General features: G+C 35.5%; 2 protein-coding genes across 3 annotated transcripts in view; one reads left to right on the top strand and one right to left on the bottom strand.

Moving 5' to 3' along the window:
• The window catches only part of CENPP (centromere protein P), a 235,314-nt gene that overhangs the window by 151,187 nt on the left and 57,780 nt on the right, over window positions 1-26,347 (bottom strand). The window contains exon 5 of the mRNA XM_070794303.1: window positions 19,937-20,033. Within this exon, the coding sequence (XP_070650404.1) occupies window positions 19,937-20,033 (97 nt within the window). The remainder of the gene's footprint in view (window positions 1-19,936; window positions 20,034-26,347) is intronic.
• On the top strand, window positions 819-16,558 carry OGN (osteoglycin). 2 transcript variants are annotated; one of them, XM_019966577.2, is made up of 7 exons: window positions 819-957; window positions 1,697-2,223; window positions 3,635-3,731; window positions 10,419-10,577; window positions 12,298-12,500; window positions 14,579-14,674; window positions 15,487-16,558. In XM_019966577.2, exons 2-7 carry the CDS (start codon window positions 2,050-2,052, stop codon window positions 15,655-15,657), a joined length of 900 nt encoding a protein of 299 aa, XP_019822136.2. In that variant the 5' UTR covers window positions 819-957; window positions 1,697-2,049; the 3' UTR covers window positions 15,658-16,558. The 2 variants fall into 2 exon arrangements, with proteins under 2 accessions (XP_019822136.2, XP_070650405.1); XM_070794304.1 differs by having other exon boundaries at window positions 844-957; window positions 1,975-2,223.

Below are 26,347 nucleotides of genomic sequence, written 5' to 3'. Positions count from 1 at the left end.
AACTATGAACCTCTAAGATTCTCTAAATCTATTCAACATCTATTCAGTTCACTTCTCAACATCCTGTTAAACCTGCCACACAACAGAAAACAAATCAATATCTGCTATTTCATTATTAGATTTTTCCAAAGAATTTAAAGTCATAAAATCAACCCAAATCAGAGAATATCACAACTAAATTTGAACTAATTCACATTCAAGTAAAAATGTAAGTATTCACATCTTAGTTTATTCAAGCTTTAATTCAAAAAACTCCAAAGCCAATTTTGAATAGAAAAGAAAACAAACCAGTATTCTTTCACTTTCTATTTTTTTTTTTTTACAAAATATTCATATCCACACTTACTGAAATTTCAGCTGAGAGGAGAAAGAAAGGTTACTTTGATTGCTAAAAGTACCAGTGATAAAATTAATCTTTAAAGATGTTCACCTAGTTATCTAGATACCACTTCAACTTCAAAAAAAATAATATTAAGGTAATTAATACTATTTTCTTCATTCAGCAAACAAAAACATATTTTACTATCAAATCCCAAACTGTAACACTTATATTTAAAAAGCTGATTCTGACAGTTGAGTTTTTGTTACATATAACAAAATAAAGGGGGAAGTGGGCCTCAAATGACTAAACTAAAAAATAATTTGTGCTACGAGTATTTATTACACAAGGTAAAAAATAACAGAAGTTTATGATAATCAGTGAAAGCAATCTGAGTACAGCAGTTACAAATATTTTAGTTCTCTAGTACAACACACTACATTTCACCCTGCAGAAAGAATGTTGGCAAAGATCTCTACCACATGGAAACTGCTTTTAAAGCTGTTGGGCCCTGAAATTCTACTCAACAGTTTGAAATCACTCCACAGCTTTTCTCATTCACCCTCCCACTTGGGGCTAATGCAAGCCATGACCATCTATTGAGGAAAACCACAAAAAACTTCAAAACAGCTACAACGGTAGGCTCTTTTCTCACATATTATTTTAAATATTGTTTGTTAAAATGTGACATATAACAATCTTAGTAAATATAAAGGCAATCTTAAATCTTTTTAAGTCTCAGTTACCTCGGATAACTATTTTTTAACAAGCACTTAAGTATATCACCGCATAACTTGAATGTCCATGCAGGCAAGAACAGCGTGCTGCAAAAGTCACAAAACCATGTTATGCTTAATTTCAACCACTGACTTTTTTGACAAACTAGTATCTAAAATGCAGCACCAGCAATTCTGAGTGATTCTGTCTGAAGTTACTTAAGAAAAAGCAGAAAATGTGTACCACCAGATAAAATCCAGTGGTGAGCCTAAAAGAATCTTTCCCATTTCATTCCCTTGAAATCTTTGATTAAAGTTCTATTATTTTTCTAGTCTGCAATACTATTTTTGCATTTTTCATACCTTAAATTTTAAAAGAAATGCTATTACCTAAAAATAATGATATCTATGGAAATTATGAAACTGAGGAATTTGAAATCATGGCTTTTTCAATATTCTGTATCACCTAAAAGTAAGTGTTAATGACTATTTTTCATAATGTTAAATTTAAAGTTTAAGTTTTAAAACTGTTCCTGGAACTTGTTTCTGCTCATACCAATACAAATCAGGAGTTCTTATAAAGTAGCAAAGCTGAAATATGATATTTTTAACTCACATGAGACAGGATCATGGGTCTTCATTTTAACTGTTTATATTACAGGTATTCTAAGAAGACTTCAATTGCATACCTTTGTTCAAGGTACCTAATTATTAAAAAACTGAAATTATCAACGTTGCTTGGATTTTTGATAGAAAAAGAACTAAAAACATTTTCTGAAACTATTTTTCAGAATATCACTGATACATAAAAACTTTTAGCATCTAATTAAAGATCACAAAGGGTTAAATACTGTTCGCTGGCCCCTGCTGCGTATACCCTGCCAAAAAGTCCTCTAAGCTTTTAAATATTGCTTCGATGGTCTGCATTTTTATTTCCAGGGAAAAAGAGAGTATTGTCCCACAGTCAGCAGGCCACTAGCTTATTAGTTTTCAGTCACCTTAATTTCTATTAAAATGAAGACTCTGCAATCTACACTTCTCCTGTTCCTGTTTGTGCCTCTGATAAAGCCAGCACCACCATCTCAGCAGGATTCACGCATTATCTATGATTATGGAACAGATAATCTTGAAGAAACCTTTTTTAGCCAAGATTATGAGGATAAATACCTGGATGGAAAAAGTACTAAGGTATTTTATTTCTACTCTAAATTTAATTTATAAAATAGTCACCCATTTAAATGCATGTTTTTGTTTTTTTCTGAATGTGTCTGATAAGGTAAGAGGAAAGGAAAAGCACTTGAAATGATTCAAAACAATTCAAAATAACTGTCCCTAAATTATATTTTTAAAGTATGCATGCTTCCCAAATTAATAAATAGACTCTATGATAACCAAATAGTATCTGTAACAACCAAAACATAAAATTTAAGGAAAGCTAAAATTTGAAATATAAAATTTAAGGAAAATTCAATTTAAAGATGATCTCTTATCAGCAGAGATTTACATTTAAGTCATGATACATAGTGCCTTTTATTTGCATATTAAAATAAAATAGGAGAAATGTGTATTAGGAGAAATAATGATGGATTACCAGCTTAAGGTTTATTATTTTAGGAAGAAGTAGTTCAAGTACATAAATAGAAGAGTACTGGTTATTTTGTATCTACAGGATTTCATAATAATTCACGTATGTCAACTACACAGTATCAAAAAATTAAAACTACTAATATGCAGCATGATTTTCAATCAATTTCAACAACTTAGGCTCTATCATTTTACCAAGTAACTGTCACTGTCATTGTCTACAGAGATGACTTTCCTACCACATTTTTCATATTCTGCTTGCACAGGGACTAAGTAATTACTTGTGGTTTTACTGGAACACAGAAATGAATACTGGACAAAGAAAAAGTTAATACAGCACATAAGGATCTGCTGCCTGCCTAGAGTGTGTCTGTACGTGTCTCTCTCAGACACACACGCAAAATGGAAAATAAGAGATGCAGCCAAATACTTAACAATGTTGATTCCTTCAAAAGTTCTCTACTATAAATAAGATGATAAGTATTTTAAGAGTGAACAGTTATAATAGATTCTTTTTTTTCAGTACAGATGAGCAAATGTTAATACTACAATTTCTTTCAATGAAGTTGGCTAATATCCTAGTATTATTATTATCATATATGTATATATTAATAATATATGTATAAATAGTCATGCTTCCCAGGTGCTTAGAAAAAAAAAAAAAGGCCTATTATAACAAGCTGTCGGCTCACATGGCTGATTTCAATCTTATCAATCAGTTTAAAGAATACTTTCAAAATCTCCTGGCCCCTAAAAAGTAGTAAGTAAAAAAGTTCTCTGCTTCTTCTCTTTACATTGCTTTAGGAGTCTCTCTAAACACAGGGACCAAGATATTTGTGAAGTGGAGCAGAATTCAACAGCACTTAATAGACAAATGGAGAGTGGAAGGACTGTTCAACCAGAACATTTATGGGAGAATGCTGTCTGTAATCCCTGTTTTACAATCCAAATTGTAAATAATACCAAAATTACCAAATTGTAAATAATTGTAAATAAACGTTTATTTTTCCAATAGGAAAAAGAAACTATGATAATAGTACCCGATGAGAAAAGTTTTCAATTACAAAAAGATGAGAATATAACGCCATTACCCCCCAAGAAAGAAAATGATGGTAAGTATGAATACTCTATTATCCTATTTTTAAAAGGAGCTTTAAAAAGTAGCTCACAATGGAACTTTATCTGCTATAGTTCAAAACTGCATCAGGATACAGTAAATCCAAACAGTGGAATTTTATCTCCAATGATAAAGTCAAACAGGTATATTGTGAATTTTCACCATTTGCCATTCCACATTATGAGTGAAAAACATGGAATAGGAACATTCAAGAACAACCAAAGTTCAGTTTGGGTTTAGCCTCTGTAAAGTGTGTGCTTCTATCTATATAAAATCAATTCAAGAAATACTTGTTAAATTCCAATTAGTTGCAAATCCCTGGTGGCTCAGCTGGTAAAGAATCTGCCTGCAATGTAGGAGACATGGGTTCAATCCCTGGGTTGGGAAGATCCCCTGGAGAAGGGACTGGCTACCCAGTCCAGTATTCTGGCCTGGAGGATTCCATGGATTGTATAGCCCATGGGGTCCCAAAGAGTTGGACACAACTGAGCGACTTTCACTTTCACTTTCACATGTAGTCTGAGGATAAAATAAATAAAATATTATTTTTGCTTTTAAGAAATTCACAAGAGAAATGGTTATATATGTAATTATAATGTATGTTTCAATTAAAACAATAGAAAACTTATAACAAATTACAAAGTACTACTTATTAGTTTCTATTTGGTTTATTATTGCTCTCTCACAGACCATTATTTCATGTGACAATATGAAAAAAAAACCACACACTAATTTCTATAGTGCTACGATAAAATTAAAATGAAACAAAACAGAAAATATATCTCAAGAAATTTGAAAAGCATCATAGTGAAAATAGACTAGAAGAAATTAAAAGACATTTCTTGCTCGTGGATAGGATGATCTAATATTACAAAGATGATAGTTCTCCCTAAATCTGTAACAATAAACTTCTTTAAAGTGTTGGGTAAGGTTGATCCTCAAGTTCAGATGGAAAATCAGATCTGCATGAAATCACCTATCAGAACATACTTTAAAGCCTCCATACTTAAAATAAGTATAATACTGGTGCATGAATGAATGTCCACAGACAGAAAGAAATACATATAGAAATTTAGTAAATAACAAAGGGACCATCTTTAATCACTGAAGCAAAGATGATGTTTTTATTTTTAAAAAATATTTATTTATTTATGTATGGCTGCTCTGGGTCTTCATTGCTGTCCGTGAGTTTTCTCTAGTTGCAGATGGGGCTACCCTTTGCTGCAGTGCACAGGCTCTAGGTGCTCAGGCTTCGATAGGTGTAGCATGTGGGCTCAGTACCTGTGGCTCAGGAGCTTAGTTGCTCTGGGCCATGTGGCATCATCCCAGACCAGGGATTGAACCCATGTCCCCTGCATTGGCAGATGGATTCTTAACCACTGGACCACCAGGGAAGTCCCAAAGATGATGTTTTTAAAAACTGAGTCTGGGACAACCTTGAAAAGGGATACAATTATATCCCTCTTATACAGAAAAATAAACTTCAAATAAATTAGGGTCTAAATGTAAAAAGTGAAACCATTTAAATAGTAGAAGATTACCTGACTGTGGGATGTCTCAAAATCCAGAGATGATAATAGAAAAGACCAGTAAGTTTGACTCCATAAATAAAAAACATTTGCATGGCAAAAATCATCATAAATGAAGCTGAAGACAGCTTAAAACTGAGAAAAATATTTTCAATATACACCACTGTAAAGAGTTAATATCTCTAATTTATAAAGAACAAGTAAAAATCCAGGAAAAAGAAACTGATAAAAAATCCATGAGTAAAATGCGCAAAAGGTATGAACAGACAATTCACAAAATGCCATAAAAATGACCCTTACACACACAAAAGGTGTTCAATCTCACATGGAAATTTAAATTGAGATAAAATTTTTTAACCTATCTGACACAAGTGTGACAATATATTAATATATTCCACTGGCAAAACCTGTGTGGTATCAGACACTGACATATGTTGCTGATAGTAATGCAAATTGGTAGAACAGAGAGGAATTTGGTAATATTTGATGAAACCTAATATGCATTTACTTTGTGACTTAGCAACTGACCTCTAGGAATTTATCCTAAAGATATACCTTCAAAAGTAAGAAAATACATATGCAAAATCTCTGAAGGATTGCTTGCAACAGCAAAATATTGGAAACAATCGAATTATCCATAAATTGAAGAGTGGTTGAATAAAGTATGGTACATCTACCTACGGAATGCTATGCAGTGGTAAAAATGAATGAGGAAGATTTCTATAACAAATATGGATTGATTTCTAGAAGAGAGTATGTGAAAAAAACCAAAGTGCAAAAGAGTATCTACAGTATGCTGTATCTTCTCAAAATGAAAGGGATATAAGAGAAGATACACTTGTGTGAAAGAAATTCAAGAAGGGCAATTAAGCTGAGACTAGTTACCTATGGGTTACAGATGGACTAGGGGTGGAAGGAGGGGGAGACAGGAACTATAGGTACAGGGAAAAGGTGGCAGAACTTCTCTGAGCACACTTTTTGTGCATATCTGATTTTAGAACATTATATTCACATAAGCAAATAAATATAGTACATTCATAAATAAAATCAACAAGGATAAGATAAAAAGAACCCAAACTGACAAACAAACAGAAAAATACAAACTTAATTGTATTTCAAATGAATAACATAACACATCACAGGAAGGGAAATCTAACTGAAGTAACTCAGTATTTTGATGTATACTTTCAGTAGACAAATACTAAAATTCCAATGAGTAGGTTTGTTTTCCATAGTGTTATAGGTTAACAATAATGAAACTACTTAATGTGTGTTCTAGGATTGAGTAAAGTAAATACAAAGTGGATCAGGAGAGTCAGGTCTCTCATAATCAGAGAAGGGTGTTAAAAGATATGGTCAGGGGGAAGGCTAGAAGGAACACTATGGAAATGGAGTGGAATGGACTGGAATGAAAGGTATCAGCATCAACTCCTGGTTTGTATACAGATATACAGAAAAAGATATAAACATGTTTGCTTCCCTGTATGAGTGTGTATGTGCATATACGCATATGATATGTTTATGGTTTTATATGAGCATATGGTACATATATATTATATATGTTTACATGTGTGTCCATGTGTAGTGTGTCCATGTATAAAAACATATACATGTGTATGTATGTATTATACATGCTGCTGCTAAGTTGCTTCAGTCATGTCCCACTCTGTGTGACCCCACAGATGGCAGCCCACCAGGCTCCTCTGTCCCTGGGATTCTCCAGGCAAGAATACTGGAGTGGGTTGCCATTTCCTTCCCCAGTGCACGCATGCATGCTAAGTCGCTTCAGTCGTGTCCGACTCTGTGCAACCCTATGGACAGCAGCCCACCAGGCTCCTCTGTCCACGGGATTCTCTAGGCAAGAATACTAGAGTGGGTTGCCATTTCCTTATCTGTATTATATATGAAAAGAGAGCAAAATAAAAATAAATATATTTCCCAGTCCTCTTTGCTGAAAGATCCTAGGAACAATGAGATCCCAGTAGCAATGAGATCCCAGTAGCAATGAGCACATGCACACCCAAATCTTGGTTTCTAAATACCATTCTCCACTGAAATGGACCAGTACTTCTTAAAGTAATAGCTGATTTCAGACCTGGGGCAGGGAAAGGGCAAGGATTGGTATGGGACATCTCAGCATGCCAGAAAATAAGTAAGCTCTCAAAGAATAGTAGAGACATTTAATTTTTTAATCAAAATATAAAAAAATATATATGTATAAATGTATGACAGATGTATAAGATTTATTCACTAAAATCCAGACAATAATGGTGAGAGATATTTAAAAAGACCTAAATATATAGATAGAGATACATTGTATTCAAGGACCAGAAAACTCAGTATCATTAAAATGTCTATTTTCCCAAATTCATCTGTAGATTCAATGCAGTCCCAATTAAAATTCTATCAGGCTTTAAGTAATTAACAAGCTGAGTTTAAAATTTATATAAAAATGAAAAGAACCTAGAAGAAACATAACATTAAAGAAGAATAAATTTGGAGAATTTACACTAATATCAAGACTTACTATACAACTTTTAAAAGAAAACAGGATAAAAACTTGGTGGTTGGCAAAGATTTCTTAAACACAGCACAAAAAGCATGAACTATAAGGGAATCAATTATTATTCATTAAAATAAAAAATGTTTGCTCTTTAAGAGACATTGATTAGAAAATTAAAAAAAAAAAGCCAGAAACTGGAGAAAACATTTTCTCCAAAACATATTCTGACAAATGACTTATATCTATATAATATATATAATTCAAAACTAATAATGCAAAACCCGTTTAAAAAGCAGGCAAAAGACATGAGTAGACACTTCACCACACACACAAAAACATGTGGATGGCAAATAAGTATATAAAAAGATGCTCAGCACATTAGTCATTAGGAAAATGTAAATTCAAACATGAGATACCACAACACATCTTACTTGAAAGGCTAAAATCAAAAAGTCCAACCACACATACCAAATGTTGGAAAGAATGCGGAGCAATTGGAACTTATACGCACTGCTAACGAGAATTTAAAATGGCACAATGACTTTGGAAAACAGTTTAGTAGGACTTTTTCCAAAACGTAAAATATATATGTATAATAAGACACAGCCATTCTATGCTTAGGTATTTATAGAAGAGAAATGAAAGCGATAAGTCCATACATTGTTCATAGCAGCTCTCTTTGAAATAGCTGCAAACTGGAAACAACCAAAATATATGTAAGAGATGACTGTATAAACTGTGTCTACTGACAGAATGGAATAAATTGGACTGAACTCAATAATAAATAGAAATGAATTACTGATAATGCAAAAATAGATGACCCTCAAAATAATTATGCAGAGTTAAAGAAGCCAGACAAAAGAGTATATACTGCATAATATATTAAGTTTCTGGTCCTTAATATATTCATAATATTAACATATTAAGATAATGACAGAAAGGATATTAGTGGTTACTGTGAGGGAGAGATAATTACCAAAGAGCATGAGGAAACTTTTGGAGTGATGGATATGTTAATTATCTTGATTGTGGTGATGGACATCCAACTTATAAATCTTACAAGTTAAATATGTGCAACTTATTGTATAACATTGAATCACAAAAAGGCTATGGGATGATAAAACAGAGTTTAGGAGTTCTCGTCGACTAATCTGGGACAATCTGATTATCAAAATAAATATGACAGTAACATATGACCCATGGGATAAGGAATTCATAAGTTCATACCGACAAAAATAAATAAGGAGGGAACATTCCACCTCATATCAGAATGTGAACTAACAAATATAGAAGAAATGATGGAGTCAGAAAAATTATTATTTGGCAACTATCCCAGTGATAAATGATTCAAGTAAGACTCATCAATAGATGAAAACTAGAGTTTTAAAACATGAAAGTTTGATAACAAACCTGATGTTTAGAATCTCAAAGTACTTCTCTAGAAGGTACACACTCATTACAAAGCGAAAAACAGTAATTTTACAGGGTGAGAACCATGGCAGACACCAACTGAACCAAGTTACCCAAGACAGCATTGTAAGGAATGAGACAGATACATGACACAGAGGATGAAACATTATTTCTGTAGTATTCCTGCCAAAAATGAGGAACCTTTTTTATAAACCCCAGTTGAAAGACATTCTGCAAAATAAATGCCCTGAAAATAAATTTTTAAAAAATTCAAAAATTTCCAAAACAGTAAAAAGATATAAAAAACAAAGACTAAGGAACTCTTCTAGGATGAAGGCATGACAAGTAAGTGCAATAAATGATACAGGCCTCTAATTAAAATAAATAAATTTAAATTAAAAAAAATGATGCAGGGTGCAATGGGATTCTAAAAGTGCTCACAATGACTCCAAATTTTTGTTGCTGTTGTTGTTGCTGGAAATGACTTTTACTTGAATCTAAGTTTAAGGGAGATTGGAGGAGATTATTACGAAGCTAAAATTCAACATTCTCTATGATTCCAAGTTCATACTTTCACTAATTAGTTTCATTGGAAGGACTGATGCTGAGGCTGAACCTCTAATACTTTGGCCACCTAATGCGAAGAGTTGACTCACTGGAAAAGATTTTCATGCAGGGAAAAATTGAAGGCAAAAGGAGAAGGGGGTGGCAGAGGATGAGATGGTTAGATAGGATCACCAACTCAATGGACATGAATTTGAGCAAACTACGGGAGCCAGTGAAGGAGATGGGAGCCTGGTGTGCTGCAGTGCATGGGGTTGCAAAGAGGAGGACATGACTTAGCAACTGAACAACAAACTCATTAGAAATGTGTTTGCACTACCCCAAGTGATAAATCAAGCTTGTGCTTACCTTAAGTCCAGCTTTATGATTTTTTGATATGCAAATGAAGAAATGTAACTGTCAATCAATTCAGCAATTAAATAAATGATCATTGCCAAAACAGACAGGAGAATAAAAGAGATTGTGTATTACAGAATTTAAAATAAAATTATGCTGAGTTACCAGATACAATATAGATCACTAGCTAATATGGCCATAACATCTTTCCTGTTATCATCTATAATTGTGTAAAGTATCTTTTCAAATTAGTAATAACATTCATGATAGCAAGAATTTTAATACTAGAGGTCAGATATTTTTAAATTATTGATTTTTATGATTTTGTTTCCCAATTCAGAAATGCCCACATGCCTGCTATGTGTTTGTTTAAGTGGCTCTGTATACTGTGAAGAAGTTGACATTGATGCTGTACCACCTTTGCCAAAGGAATCAGCCTATCTTTATGCACGATTCAACAAAATTAAAAAGCTGACCGCCAAAGATTTTGCAGACATACGTAAGCTAATTTTAAATAAAATATTAGTGTTAACTCATGTTAGTTATTTAACTCATATAAACACAAGTTTCTAGGTCACACGTAGGATAGTCACTGTTGGGTATTTTAAGTATCCTGCCAGGAGGGTGTTGCTATGAGCACCACACACAGCAACTACTTCTGCAGTCAAGTCCAAGTCCTGGATCACTCATTCCAGAAAAGTTTCCTATATTCCAATTTTGTCGAGGGCTTCTGAAGAAAATGATACCAAGAAATGCACACTGGCTCCACTACACACTGACGAGATTAACCATCCTGAATTCATGCTGTCACTGGTAGTTCCAACTGACTGAATGCAGTTGTTTCTCATTATTTGTGGATTTTATGTTTTCAAACTCACCTACTTTATAAATTTATTTGTAACCCCAAAATAAATACTTCTGGCACTTTCAGGGTTATTCACAGGCACATGCCTGTGGCAAAAAATTTGAGTCATCCAGGTGAGGTAGAACAAGATGCTTTTTTTGTCTTTTATTTCAGCGTTAAACAAGTACCTCGTTTACAGTCTACTTAGTGCAATATTTTTCACTTTTCATTTTTTGGCTTTTTTTTTTTTGCTGTTTGAAACACTCCCTAAATATAGTGTTGAAGTGCTGTATATTATTTCTAACTGCAAGAAGGCTGTGATGTGCCTTCCAGAGAAAATACGTGTTAAGTAGTCTTCATTTAAGTGAGTTACAGTGAGTTACAGTGCTTAAGATGCCTTTAAAAAAGAAACACACATACAATTTTCTGATTGGCTGATGAAAATGTGTGATGAAAGGCTCGAATCCGTATATTCCCTAGGAGCAATGGTTCCATATTCACTAATTCAGCATTTGTGTCGACTTTACAGATGACTACCTTAAATAGTGAGAAGTGACCATATCTCCTTATCATCCCAGACAGAACAAAAGTGATGCATACATACACACATATTGAATTTCTCTCTCAGTATGTACCACATTAACAAAATAGGGAACATTTTTGCCTTTGTTGTTTTTAAGCAATAAGGCATGGAGAGATTAAGATAATATACCCACAATCACAGGGGCTTCCCTGGTGGCTAAGATGGTAAAGTATCTGCCTGCAATGCAGGAGGACCTGAGTTCAATCTCTGGGTCAGGAAGATCCCCTGGAGAAGGGAATGGCAACCCATTCCAGTATTCTTGCCTGGACAGGATGCCAGGGACAGAGGAGAGGAACCTGGTGGGCTACAGTTTATAGAGTTGCAAAGAGTCAGACACAACTGAGCAACTAATGCAAACAAAACAAACCCATAATCACAACACAACAGGATGGCAAGAAATTCACAAATATTTACATGATTCTATTCAATCAAACATAATGCTTGCCTTCCATAATTTGCAACAAAGAATTTCTTTCATATTACTTGAGCATACTCAGAATTCAAACAAAAAAGGATGGACGGACTCTATTAACTTAAAGTTCCCTTCCAAACCTGAAATTCTAGAACTCCAGTGAGAAATGCCATCAGTGTCAAGCACTGAGTACATGCTGAGTATTCATTCAATAAAACTTACTGAGCTATTAATTGTACATGTTCTGCAAAGCACTAAACATAAAAGAAATTTGAATTACCTGTTAAATAAATGCTTTTCCTCAGTCCACACAATTAAGAATTTAACTTCATGTATTAAAAAAATTTTTTTCTGTATTGTTTGTATATTTTTCCTTCAAGCTAACTTAAGACGACTTGATTTTACGGGAAATTTGATTGAAGACATAGAAGACGGTACTTTTTCAAAACTTTCTCTGTTAGAAGAACTTACACTAGCTGAAAATCAACTACTGAAGCTTCCAGTTCTCCCTCCCAAGCTTACTTTATTTAATGCAAAATATAACAAAATCAAGAGTAGAGGAATCAAAGCAAATACATTCAAAGTAAGTATTTTATAGTATGACTGAGCACAATATAATATCATTGTTATACAGCCAATAATAACATGATAAAAGAAGAAGAAACTATAGCCTAGAATTTTGTTTTAAAACTATTACATAATAAATAGTGATATTATTAGGCTTATTCAAGTCTAGCTTATGCCTGTACCTCACTTAAAATAACTTTATTTGGTTTCATGGGACTACCTGGTGTCACATCTTTTTCCTTTGTTCACACAGCAAATATTTATTTATATAGACAAAGACTCATGGTACCAAGAGTCTCCAAAACCTCAAAATGGAAGTTTTCCTGTGTTTCTTCTTCCCTACAGTATTAGTAATTCATAAACACCAGAAAAATCATGCTGTAAAGACTGAATTTTATTTTTAATACTTGAAAGTATTAGCCCATAGAATTCTGTAGGGAAATATTCTTTTGAATTCCATGATGGCACCTAATACAAAATTCTGTATGTAGTAAAAATTAAATATATTTCTTAATTTAATCATTCAAGAAAATAAATGCTCAGGAAAAAGGGAAGGTGATTTACTTTGATTTAGGTAGCCAGGTTGTCTCAAAATGCAGTCTACAGAGAAGTAATCACCTCAGCCCAGGACTTCCATAGATCTGAAGTACTCATTCCCAGTCCTGGAAGAAACCCCAGATAAAAGGTTGAGATAATCATGCTACTGGTTAGCAACAGAAGACCTTGCTCAAAATACAGGATTGTAGCTCCTTTTGACAATTTCTAACAGTTCCTCAGAAGTTAAGGAACTCTTAGGGGACTTTCAGAAACTGGCCTTACTTTAAAAACAAACAAAAAAATGCTTGTAATTTGAACATACACAATTTGAGGAGGTAAACCTTTGAATAACTGGTATGTTAAAGACCTACAGGAGCCGGTCAACATTTACAAAAGAAGTATTTGACTATTTTACGCATTTATTACAGAAGGGATTAATGACAAATTGGCATCAAAATGATAAAGTCAGCTATTTTCTAGTTTTGCTTAATGGCCAAGGCTGCAAAAGCCACGTAAAATCAAGTCACTCTAATCCATGTAAAGAGGTCCACTGGGGAAGACAGGAGCTTGATTCTTATATAATGGGTCGTAGGATGCTTAAGAGGGCTTCCTAGGTGGTACAGTGGTAAAGAATCTATCCACCAAAGCAGGAGACTTGGGTTGGATCCCTGGTTCAGGAAGATCTCCTGGTGTAAGAAATGGCAACTCACTCCACTGTTCTTGCCTGGAAAATCCCATGGACAGAGGAGCCTGGTGGGTTCCATGGGTCACACAGAGTTGGACATTACTGAGTGACTAAGCACACATGTAGGATGCTTAAGAAAGGATTAAAATAACAACAAATTAATTCTAAAAAAAAAAAAAAATAGAATCCAAATTCTGCCATAGGATGTATATCAAAAGTAAGGTAAAACATTACTGTCAGGGGAAACTATATCTTGAAACTACAGAATTATACACAATAATGGGTTATTGATTATGGAGAGTAATCTAATGTAGACCCCTTAGCAGGGTAAAAAGAAAAATCATACCCAGCCACGTATTTAATACATTGCTTTGGAAGATATCTTACTAACAAGCACACACATCTCTTAGGAATATTCATTCTACTATAAGTTAGTGGAGCTGAAATGGAAAGTTCTGGAGATTCAAGAGAGGTTATAGCAGTACCAGGATCCAAATACAATCCTGCATAAGCATTAATATCATCACCTATTCCAAAGACAAATTTAAAGAGCCCCAGAAATTGACATGAGGGCTGAGGCTGGCTATGACTGGGTATTCAGATGTGAGGTGAGTAGACAGACATGGGGATGCATTAGGGTTCTATTGCCCTTTGTAAAGGACTGAAATACACTACTTGTAAAACCAAAACAGCAAACTAAAAATCCCACCAAATCAAAAACTACCATACCAATGATTAATAGTATTGATACATGACTATATCTATGTATTTTATACATATGTATATTTATATATATGTGTATATAGCTTGAGTCGTGAAAAAACGCACTGATCTCAGGTATCAACTCAAGCAAAAGCACCTTTTTCTTACAGAAACTGCATAACCTCTCCTTCCTCTACTTGGATCACAATGCTTTGGAATCTGTGCCTCTTAATTTACCAGAAAGTCTGCGTGTAATTCATCTTCAGGTATGATTGCTCCTTTCACAGTATCAGACTTTAATTCAAATTACTATGGGTCAATCTTACAATTCATTAGGAAATTCACTTACTTATATGTAAATGTTGCCCATCAAAAGCATTAATATTTAGTCAAATGCTCTCTCTTGCCCAGAAGCCACAGTTCTATTCAGAGCAAATCCAAAGGATCAGTAACACCAGGTATGAGGTCTGCTCTTACAGGATGGCTTGTCTCCAGGTGTGTACCTGGCATCTCCTAGTTAATCTGACATGTGGATTTGAAGTTAGGGGACACCAAGACGTGGTTTATGTTTCTTTCTCCAAATAGCAGTAAACACTTGCTTTTGGAGACTTCCCAGCTGACTTTATTGTCCAACATCAAGGGTAATAGAAAAGTGAAGAGGCAATAAAAAGAGACTAAAAGTAATCTTTCACCATCACAAGAATTCTCATTTGTTCTTTTTACTTCTTTAAAGTACATTTAAGGACACAGTACCCATTTTGAGTTGACACTATACAACAGGATACATTTTCCAGCTAGTACAATCTTATTTGTACTCAGAAATTTGTTACATACATGAGTTTTATTCTTAGAAAAAGCAAGTAGTTTGTTCTTTCAAAGTAATACTGTAGACATTAAAAAGGGAGACTCAGATTGCTCAGACAGGGTTTTTTATTACCATGAAGATAGATATACAGTATGTACCATATTTTAAAAATCACTTTTTATCGACAGATAAAATATTCTGCCAGACCTCATTACATAGCATACAAAAGGATGATTTGGAGTTTATAAATGATTTTTCCCTTTTGTTTTCCAGTTTAACAACATAACTTCAATTACAGATGATACATTCTGCAAGGCTAATGACACCAGTTATATTCGGGACCGCATTGAAGAGATACGCTTGGAGGGCAACCCCGTCATCCTGGGAAAACATCCCAACAGTTTTATCTGCTTAAAAAGATTGCCTATAGGGTCATACATTTAACCACTATCAATGCAGCATAGCTAAAGTACACACATACTTATAATCTGTCTCAACAATGTCTAAAGGAGCATAAATATTTAATATTAATTTTGCATCTGACTATTGAAGGAACTTATGCTTTAAGCAAGAATGTTAAAAAAAAAGTCTTATATATAACAACAAGTAAAAAGTAAGATTGAATCTCTAAGTTCAAAACAGAAATGTGAAAATATTTGAACAGAATTACAAAATCCCTGTAGTTCGTAATAGAGTAACACTTAAAAGGTACGTTTTTATATAAATACCCAAAATTAAGAAGTGTTACAAAGTTAAAAGATAAGTCCAAGAAACTTTCAACTGTCTTTCCTGGCTTCCACTGGATCCCTAAAGCTTTTAAGGCATATGTTCCAAAGACTTTGAAAAGCTGAATATTTCTAAGGATCTCTCACTTTTCTTTCTTTTATGATTTATACATTATTCATTATGAAGTAGGAACTCTGTTTTCTTTCTTTTAAGGCAGCTACTATATTTTTACTTAGCCTGAGAAATAGGGTATAGTCTTATACCTAAGCAAAACTTTCCAAATAAAGCATAATTTTACTCTCTTGACAAAGAGCTAATATAGTAATGTTCAATTATTCTGTTTTGTGGTTACACAATTAAAAGCTTTAGTAAAGTAGTACGAAAATTTATTTAATCTAAATAATCAACATTCTAAGTCCACCACAAAACATTTTAGGAAGCTAGGCACATCAAAATCAGTATGCTTATTAAAAAAACTGAAAGTCCACTCTGTTTCTCAGAATATAGCCATAAAGTTCTCCACTGTAAAGTCTTTCAGTTATGACATACCTACAAAATATTTTTTATACTATAGGAATGAATCTTATCAATAAATTTATCCAAATATAAAATATGAAAACTAAGCAAATTCTGTGGCATTACTATTGCACACCACCTTCCCAACCACCCATACACATTCATGTTCATGAATATAGGCCATATATTCATAAGAAAGCATATCAGAAACATTTTCTAAAGATCCATGATTAACTAATATGTTTAAAGATAAGAATTAATCTCTAATCTAATGGTGATGATTTATAATGGCACTGCTGCAAGACTGAAATTCCTGAAATTACTTTCCTCTTGCCCAAATCCCATTCAAAATTCTTAACTTCCACACTTCTTTGGGGTTGCATATAAAATTATCACTGCTTTAGAAATAAAAGTCTGAAGGGCATATATAAAAATAACCAACATTGTTTCCAACATCAATTATAAATGAGAATCAAGTTGGTCTCTATCCTCTTTCCAGAACAAATATTATTGGTGTTTTTTCATTTCATGATAAAATAATAAAAGTAAAAATATGCTCATTTCCATTATCTTAAATAGATAATGCTTTATTTTTGACACTGATAATGAAAGAAACAGAAGATTAAAATTTTAAGTATTTTAACCTACAAACATTCCTGAAACTAAAGAAGATACGCATAAATAGAAGGACAGCTTGTGTTCATGAATGAAAGATGGAAAAGTTAGTATGTCAACACTATCCAAAACAATTCATAGATTCAAAATAATCCTTATCAAAATCTCAATGTAATATTTTGAAGAACTGGGAAAACCCACCAAAATTCATATGGAATCTCAAGGAATTCCAAATAGTCAAAAGAAATTTGAAAGAAAGAACAAGACTGGAGGATTCTACACTTCCTCATTTCAAAATTTAGCTACAACGCTACCGTAATTAAAAGTGTGATACTGGCATAAGGACAGACATATAGACCAATGGAATAGAATAGTGAGACCAGAAACAAAACTTCATGTACAATCAAATGATTTTTGAAAAAGGCATCAGATCAGATCAGATCAGTCGCTCAGTTGTGTCTGACTCTTTGCAACCCCATGAATCGCAGCACGCCAGGCCTCCCTGTCCATCACCAACTCCCGGAGTTCAGTGCATCAAGACCACTCAATTAGGAATAGACAGTCTCTTCAACAAGTGGTGCTAGGAAAACTGGATATTCACTTGTATAAGAATGAAGTTGGACTGCAGGCTTACAACATACACAAAAATTAACTCAAACTGAATTAAATACCTAAACTTAAGAGCTAATCTATAAAACTCCTACTAAAAATAAAGAGAAAATTCTGTATGACTCTGAATTTGGCAACAATTTCCTGGATATGACACCAAAAGCACAGGATAAAAAAGAAAAAAATAGATAAACTGGACTTCAAAATTAAAAATTTCTATACATCAAAGAACACTATCAAGAAAATGAAAAGACAATTCAGTGAATGGAAGAAAATATGTGCCAATCATATTTGATGAAGTAAATATATAAAAAAATATCTACAATTCAACAACAACAAAAAACCTGATGCAAAAAGGGACAAAGAACTTGAATAGACATTGCTCCAAAGAAGAAATACAAATGGACAATTAGCACATGAAAAGATACTCAAGGTCACTAATCATTAGGGAAGGAAATGCAAATCAAAGCCAGAAAGAGATAGAAATTCACACCCAACAGTTTGGCTACAAAAAACAAAAAAAAGTAAAAACAAAACAAAAACCCAGACAATAATGAATATTGGCAAGGATGTGAAGAAATTGGAAGCCTCATGCCCTGCTGTTGGGGATGTAAAGTGGTGCAAGCTGAAAGAAAGAATTACCATACAATCCAGCAATTCCACTCACAGGTATATATACTTAAAAGAATTAAAACTGAGACTTGAATAGATATTTGTACACCAATGACTTGAGAAGGACTATTTGCAATAGCCAAAAAGTGAAAACAATTAAGTGTCTATTAAAGATGAACGAATAAACAAAGTTTGGTAAGTGCATATAACAGAATAGTATCCAGGGCTAAAAAGGAATGAAATTCTGACACATGCTACAATATAAATAAATTCTGAGGACAGTATGTTAAGTGAAATAATCTGGCAAAAAGAACAAATTTGATGATTCTGCTTGAACAAGATACTTAGTCAAATTCACAGAAATGGAAAATAGAATGATGGTTCCCAGAAGCTGGGAGACAGAGGAATGACAAATTAAGTGTTTAATGGGGACAAGGTTTTCAGTTTGGGATGAATAAAACATTCTGTAGATAAACACTGGTGATGACTGCACAACCATGTGACTGTTTCTTTCCATTCTAACAACCTTGTCACCAGCAAAGACCAGCTCAAATAAGCACTTTATTTGCTACAGGAAAAGCACACCAATTATACTTCTCTACTTGCCTTAAAAACATGTCAAGGAAAGTCAGCTTGAAAATGGAACCAGTGCTCACATTTCCCACAGCTCATCCTAATGTATAAGTAAATGGCCATATGATATGATTTATTATCATAACTGCCAGCATGCTCCTCAATTATTACTCTATTTTACCAATTCTGAAGAAGAGCTATTTAACTGTTCTTGTTCAAGAGCACCTGCAAGTAAACAACATGATCCTGAGAACTCCTCAAGGGACCACAGTACAGTACAGAAATCAGCATGCTTCGTTCTAAAGAAAATCCTATGCTTGACAGATTAGCTCAACCAAATAAAATGCAAATGATGATGACGATGATTTAAACAAAGAATCCAAAATAAATGAGTGTTAGCACCAGTCATAAAAACAATAGTCATGACAAAAGTCATGACTCAGGATTTTGAGGAAACCTGAACCTTGCCATATTATTCATGTGAACTCTTTTAGAACTGATTTCTGTGTGGATCCCTGCTGTCAGTAATTTGATCCTATCCAGCTAAGCATGAGTCAGAGGATTACAACGTAGCCAAACATAATTCTAGCTATGACAAACAAAAACAGGGAGTTTTAAAAATGTCTTTGAATGTATCTGCATTAGGCCTAAGAAGCATTACTTTATAAGAATCAGACCTCAATATTTAAACTTGAAATATACAATAAATAAGAAGCTTAAATACAGAGAGTGATTTAGAATGTAAAGATTACATTATGACATTATAAGGCTTCTAAGCTCATATTCTTTACTAGCATTTAGCATTTTACTTCAAGTATCCTTGACAGATTAATTTTTCAAAATGTATATTATAAAATAAATATGACTATAATTATTTTTCTTTCAGTGAAAATGGTTCACTGATTTCTACAGAAGCATTCCTCCTCTATTTATTGCAAACAAATGCAAATCCCAGAAGCCAATAAAAATATTTTCTATTGTTTGAAAACTTTAAGAATGTTATCTTAAATCCCCAAATTGACATCAGCTTCACTTTCCATATATGTTTAAATTGAAAGACTTTAGACTCTACCTTGAAATGTTTAAATGTGCGCTTACGATAGTCACACCACTCCACAAAGAAGCGTAGGCTTCGGAAAAACATAAGCAGATCTCTTTTTTCTTCTGCTCTGTAGAAATACAAGGTTCTATGATTAATAAATATCATTAAATGAACCCCCCCCCCAATCTGGCTTTATTTTATTATTGCCTTTTACAGACCTGACACTAAAGCTTGAAAAGTACTTGCTTGATATATTTCTATATACCAAACTCTGCATTTTTGAGTATGTGCCCCTGTGTGATTTCTCAGACTGGAATTCACTTTTCTCCATTTTCAAATGTTTAAATTCTACCCATCTTTCAAGACATCACACAAATGCCACATCCTCCTTGATACCTCATTTGATGATCCATGGTATAACAAAGAATATATCTGGTCTTAGTTACTAGTTCCTAGTCATTATTTCATGCAAGGATGGGCACAAAAAAGGACAGAAATGATAAGAACCTAACAGAAGAAGAAGAGATTAAGAAGAGGTGGCAAGGATACACGTAAGATATACAAAAAAAGTCTTAACGATCACGAAAACTCTATGGCATGGTCACTCACCTAGAGCCAGACATCTTGGGGTGTGAAGTCAAGTGGGCCTTAGGAAGTATTACTGCAAACAAAGCTAGTGAAGGTGATGGAATTCCAGCTGAGCTATTTCAAATCCTAAAAGATGATGCTTTAAAAGTGCTGCACTCAATATGCCAGCAAATATGGAAAACTCAGCAGTGGCCACAGGACTGGAATAGGTCAGTTTTCATTCCAATCCCAAAGAGACATAATGCCAAAGAATATTCAAACTCCTGTACAGTAGTTGTATGGTGAGGACAGTTATGAGCACAGATTGTGCTCATTTTATGTGCTAAGCCAGGTAATGCTCAAAATCCTTCAAGTTAGGTTTCAACAGTACATGAACTGAGAACTTCCAGATGTATAAGCTGGATTTAGAAAAGGCAGAGGAACAGAGATCAAACTGCCAACATCCATTGGATCACAGAGAAAGCAAAGGAATTCTAGAAAACATCTACTTCTGCTTCATTGACTATGCTAAAGCCTTTAACTATGTGGATTTCAACAAACTGTGGAAAATTCTTAAACAGATGGTAATACAAGAACACCTTACCTGTTTCCTAAGAAACATGATGCAAGTCAAGAAGCAAGTTAGAACCAGACATGGAACAATGAACTGGTTCAAACTGGGAAACGAGTATGACAAGGTTATATACTGTCACCCTGTTTATCTAATTCTATGCAGAGTTCAGTCGCTCAGTCATGTCTGACTCTTTGTGACCCCATGAACTCCGTTATACAATAATGCCTACACAGAAGGCATGACACTACTTTCCATTACTGGGGAAGCACACAGGAAAGGTGTACAGACAAAGACTGGTCCCTGTTAAGAGAACACTGTGTTCAAAGAACTGCAAGGTATTCAGAATGGCTACAGTGAGGAGTAGGAGACAAGTGAAGAGGAAAATATCAGAGATGAGATTAGGACAGTGCCAATTCATTTGTTCACTCATTCCTTAGGCTGAAGTCTTACTATGTACCATCCACTGTATTCAGTTCAGTTGCTCAGTCATGTCTGACTCTCCGTGACCCCATGAATCGCAGCACGCCAGGCCTCCCTGTCCATCAACAACTCCCGGAGGTCACTCAGACTCACGTCCATCGAGTCAGTGATGGCATCCAGCCATCTCATCCTCTGTCGTCCCCTTCTCCTCCTGCCCCTAATCCCTCCCAGCGTCAGAGTCTTTTCCAATGAGTCAACTCTTCGCATGAGGTGGCCAAAGTATTGGAGTTTCAGCTTCAACATCAGTCCCTCCAATGAACACCCAGGACTGATCTCCTTTAGAAAGGACTGGTTGGATCTCCTTACAGTTCAAGGGACTCTCAAGAGTCTTCTCCAACACCACAGTTCAAAAGCATCAATTCTTCAGCGCTCAGCTTTCTTCACAGTTCAACTCTCACATCCATACGTGACTACTGGAAAAATCATAGCCTTGACTAGACAGACCTTTGTTGGCAAAGTAATGTCTCTGCTTTTGAATATGCTATCTAGGTTAGTCATAACTTTCCTTCCAAGGAGTAAACATCTTTTAATTTCATGGCTGAAATCACCATCTGCAGTGATTTTGGAGTCCCCCCCACAAAAAAAAGTCTGACACTGTTTCCACTGTTTCCCCATCTATTTCCCATGACGTGATGAGACCAGATGCCATGATCTTAGTTTTCTGAATGTTGAGCTTTAAGCCAACTTTTTCACTCTCCTCTTTCACTTTCATCAAGAGGCTTTTGAGTTCCTCTTCACTTTCTGCCATAAGGGTGGTGTCATATGCATATCTGAGGTTATTGATATTTCTCCCGGCAATCTTGATTCCAGCTTGTGCTTCTTCCAGTCCAGCGTTTCTCATGATGTACACTGCATATAAGTTAAATAAGCAGGGTGACAATATACAACCTTGACGTACTCCTTTTCCTATTTGGAACCAGTCTGTTGTTCCATGTCCAGTTCTAAATGTTGCTTCCTGACCTGCATACAAATTTCTCAAGAGGCAGGTCAGGTGGTCTGGTATTCCCATCTCCTTCAGAATTTTCCAGTTTATTGTGATCCACACAGTCCAAGGCTTTGGCATAGTCAATAAAGCAGAAATAGATGTTTTTTTGGAACTCTCTTGCTTTTTCCATGATTCAGCGGATGTTGGCAATTTGATCTCTGGTTCCTCTGCCTTTTCTAAAACCAGCTTGAACATCCAGAAGTTTATGGTTCATGTATTGCTGAAGCCTGGGTTGGAGAATTTTGAGCATTACTTTACTAGTGTGTGAGATGAGTGCAGTTGTGTGGTAGTTTGAGCATTCTTTGGCATTGCCTTTCTTTGGGATTGGAATGAAAACTGACCTTTTCCAGTCCTGTGGCCACTGCTGAGTTTTCCAAATTTGCTGGCATATTGAGTGTGGCACTTTCACAGCATCATCTTTCAGGATTTGAAATAGCTCAACTGGAATTCCATCACCTCCACTAGCTTTGGTCGTAGTGATGCTTTCTAAGGCCCACTTGACTTCACATTCCAGGATGTCTGGCTCTAGGTGAGTGATCTCACCATCATGGTTATCTTGGTCATGAAGTTTTGTATAGTTCTTCTGTGTATTCTCGCCACGTCTTCTTAATATCTTCCACTTCTGTTAGGTCCATACAATTTCTGTCCTTTATTGATTCCATCTTTGCATGAAATGTTCCCTTGTTAGCTCTAATTTTCTTGAAGAGATCTCTAGTCTTTCCCATTCTGTTGTTTTCTTCTATTTCTTTGCATTGATCACTGAGGAAGGCTTTCTTATCTCTCTTTGCTATTCTTTGGAACTCTGCATTCAGATGCTTATATCTTTCCTTTTCTCCTTTGCTGTTTGCTTCTCTTCTTTTCACAGCTATTTGTAAGGCCTCCTCAGACAGCCATTTTGCCTTTTTGCATTTCTTTTTCATGGGGATGGTCTTGATCCCTGTCTCCTGTACAATGTCACGAACCTCAGCCCATAGTTCATCAGGCACTCTAGCAGATCTAGTCCCTTAAATCTATTTCTCACTTCCACTGTATAATCATAAGGGATTTGATTTAGGTCATACCTGAATGGTCTAGTGGTTTTCCCTACTTTCTTCAAATTAAGTCTGAATTTGGCAATAAGGAGTTCATGATCTGAGTCACAGTCAGCTCCCGGTCTTGTTTTTGCTGACTGTATAGAGCTTCTCCATCTTTGGCTACAAAGAATATAATCAGTCTGATTTTGGTGTGGACCATCTGGTGATGTTCATATATAGAGTCTTCTCTTATGTTGTTGGAAGAGGGTGTTTGTTGTGACCAGTGCATTCTCTTGGCAAAACTCTATTAGCCTTTGCCCTGCTTCATTCCGTACTACAAGGCCAGATTTGCCTGTTACTCCAGGTGTTTCTTGACTTCCTACTTTTGCATTCCAGTCCCCTATAATGAAAAGGACATCTTTTTTGGATGTTAGTTCTAAAAGGTCTTATAGTTCTTCATAGAACTGTTCAACTTCAGCTTCTGAAGTTGGGGCGTTACTGGTTGGGGCATAGGCTTGGATTATCGTGATATTGAATGGTTTGCCTTGGAAATGAACAGAGATCATTCTGTCTATTTTGAGATTGAGGAGCTACCCCACGTCCGAGGTCAGGGGTGGCGGCCGAGAGGAGCTACCACATGCCTGAGGTCAGGGGCAGTGGCTGAGAGGACCTAACCCTCACCCGAGGTCAGGGGCGGCGGCCAAGAGGAGCTACCACATGCCCGAGGTCAGGGGAAGCTGCCAAGAGGAGCAACCCCACGTCCAAGGAGCTATGGCTGTGCAGTAGCAGGAGGGCCGAGAGGAGCTACTCCACGTTCAAGGTCAGGAGGGGCGGCCATGAGGAGATACCCCTCGTCCAAGGTAAGGAGCAGTGGCTGCGCTTTGCTGGAGCAGCCGTGAAGAGATAGCTCATGTCCAAGGTAAGAGAAACCCACGTAAGTGTTGCGAGAGAGCATCAGAGGGCAGACACACTGAAACCATAATCACAGAAAACTAGTCAATCTAATCATACTAGAACCACAGCCTTGTCTAACTCAATGAAACTAAGCCATGCCCGTGGGGCAACCCAAGATGGGCGGGTCATGGTGGAGAGATCTGACAGAACGTGGTCCACTGGAGAAGGGAATGGCAAACCATTTCAGTATTCTTGCCTTGAGAACCCCATGAACAGTATGAAAAGGCAAAATAATAGGATACTGAAAGGAGAACTCCGTGGATCGGTAGGTGCCCAATATGCTACTGGAGATCAGTGGAAAATAACTCCAGAAGGAATGAAGGGATGGAGCCAAAGCGAAAACAATACCCAGTTGTGGATGTGACTAGTAATAGAAGTACTAGTAATAGAATAGATGTGACTGGAATGGGTGAATTTAACTCAGATGACCATTACATCTACTACTGTGGGTAGGAATCTCTTAGAAGAAATGGAGTAGCCCATCATGGTCAACAGAAAAGTCTATGCAGATGAAAGAGAAGAACCTACAACCAAGAATACGCTACCCAGGAAGAGTCTCTTTCAGATACGATGCAGAAATCAAAAGCTCTCCAGACAAGCGAAAGTTAAGAGAATTCAGCACCACCAAACCAGCTTTACAAGAAATGCTAAAGGAACTTCTCTAGGCAGGGAACACAAGAGAAGGAATATTGTGCAGTCTTGCCTCCTTTGTCATAGATTAACTGAACATAGGTGCATGGGCTTATTTCTGGGTTTTGTATCCTACTCCATTGATTTAAAATCCTCAACAAAATACTAGCAATTCTTTTCCAACAATACATTAAAAAGATCATACACTGTGATCAAGTGTGATTCATCCAGGGACACAAGAATTTTTCAACATCTGCCAATCTATCAATGTGATAAACCACATCAACAAATTGAAGAATAAAAACCATATGATCATCTCAATCAGTTCAGTTCAGTAGCTCAGTCATGTCTGACTCTTTGCAACCCCATGAACTGCAGCACGCCAGGCCTCCCTGTCCATCATCAACTCCCGGAGTCCACCCAAACACATGTCCATTGTGTCAGTGATGCCATCCAACCATCTCATCCTCTGTCATCCCCTTCTCCTTCTGCCCTTAATCTTTCCCAGCATCAAGGTCTTTTCAAATGAGTCAGCTCTTCGCATCTGGTGGCCAAAGTATTGGAGTTTCAGCTTCAACATCAGTCCCTCCAATGAACACCCAGGACTGATCTTCTTTAGGATGGACTGGTTGGATCTCCTTGCAGTCCAAGGGACATCTCAATAGGTGTGGAAAAAGTTTTTGACAAAATTCAGCACCAATTTATGATAAAAAAAAAAATCCCCAGAAAGTGGGCATAGAGGGTATATACTTCAACATAATAAAGGCCATATATGACAAGCCTATAGCTAGCATTATACTCAACGGTGAAAAGTTGAAAGCATTCCCTGTCACATCAAGAAAAAGACAAGGATGTCCACTGTCACCACTTTTATTCAACATACTTTTGGAAGTCCTAGGTACAGCAATCAGAGAAGAAAAAGAAGTAAAGTTAATCCAAATTGGATTGCAGATGACATGACAGTATATATGGAGGATCCTAAAGATGGTATCAGAAAACTACTAGAACTCAGCAGTGAATGTGGTAAAGCTGCAAGTTATAAAATTAATACACAAAAATCTGTTGCATTTCTATACACTAACAACGAAAGATGAGAAAGAGAAATTAAAGAAGAAATTCCATTTACCATTGCATCTTACCTAAGAAGACAAAATACCTATACTTCAAAAAGTGTAGGATGCTGGGGAAAGAAATCAAAGAAGACATAAAGAGATGGAAAGATATACCATGTTCATGGA

This window comes from Bos indicus, chromosome 8 (assembly GCF_029378745.1).
Source record: "Bos indicus isolate NIAB-ARS_2022 breed Sahiwal x Tharparkar chromosome 8, NIAB-ARS_B.indTharparkar_mat_pri_1.0, whole genome shotgun sequence".
NCBI lineage: Eukaryota > Metazoa > Chordata > Mammalia > Artiodactyla > Bovidae > Bos > Bos indicus.
Note: the sequence above shows the minus strand (reverse complement) of the source record. Positions and strands in the feature narration are given on the sequence as shown.

Bases quoted from the DNA above. Each gene is read 5' to 3' on its own strand.
- OGN (XM_019966577.2), top strand. From the start codon at position 2,050: ATGAAGACTCTGCAATCTACACTTCTCCTGTTCCTGTTTGTGCCTCTG. The intron at 10,578-12,297 runs GTAAGCTAATTT...TTTTCCTTCAAG, and splicing joins CAAAGATTTTGCAGACATAC to CTAACTTAAGACGACTTGAT. The intron at 12,501-14,578 runs GTAAGTATTTTA...TTTTTCTTACAG, and splicing joins TCAAAGCAAATACATTCAAA to AAACTGCATAACCTCTCCTT.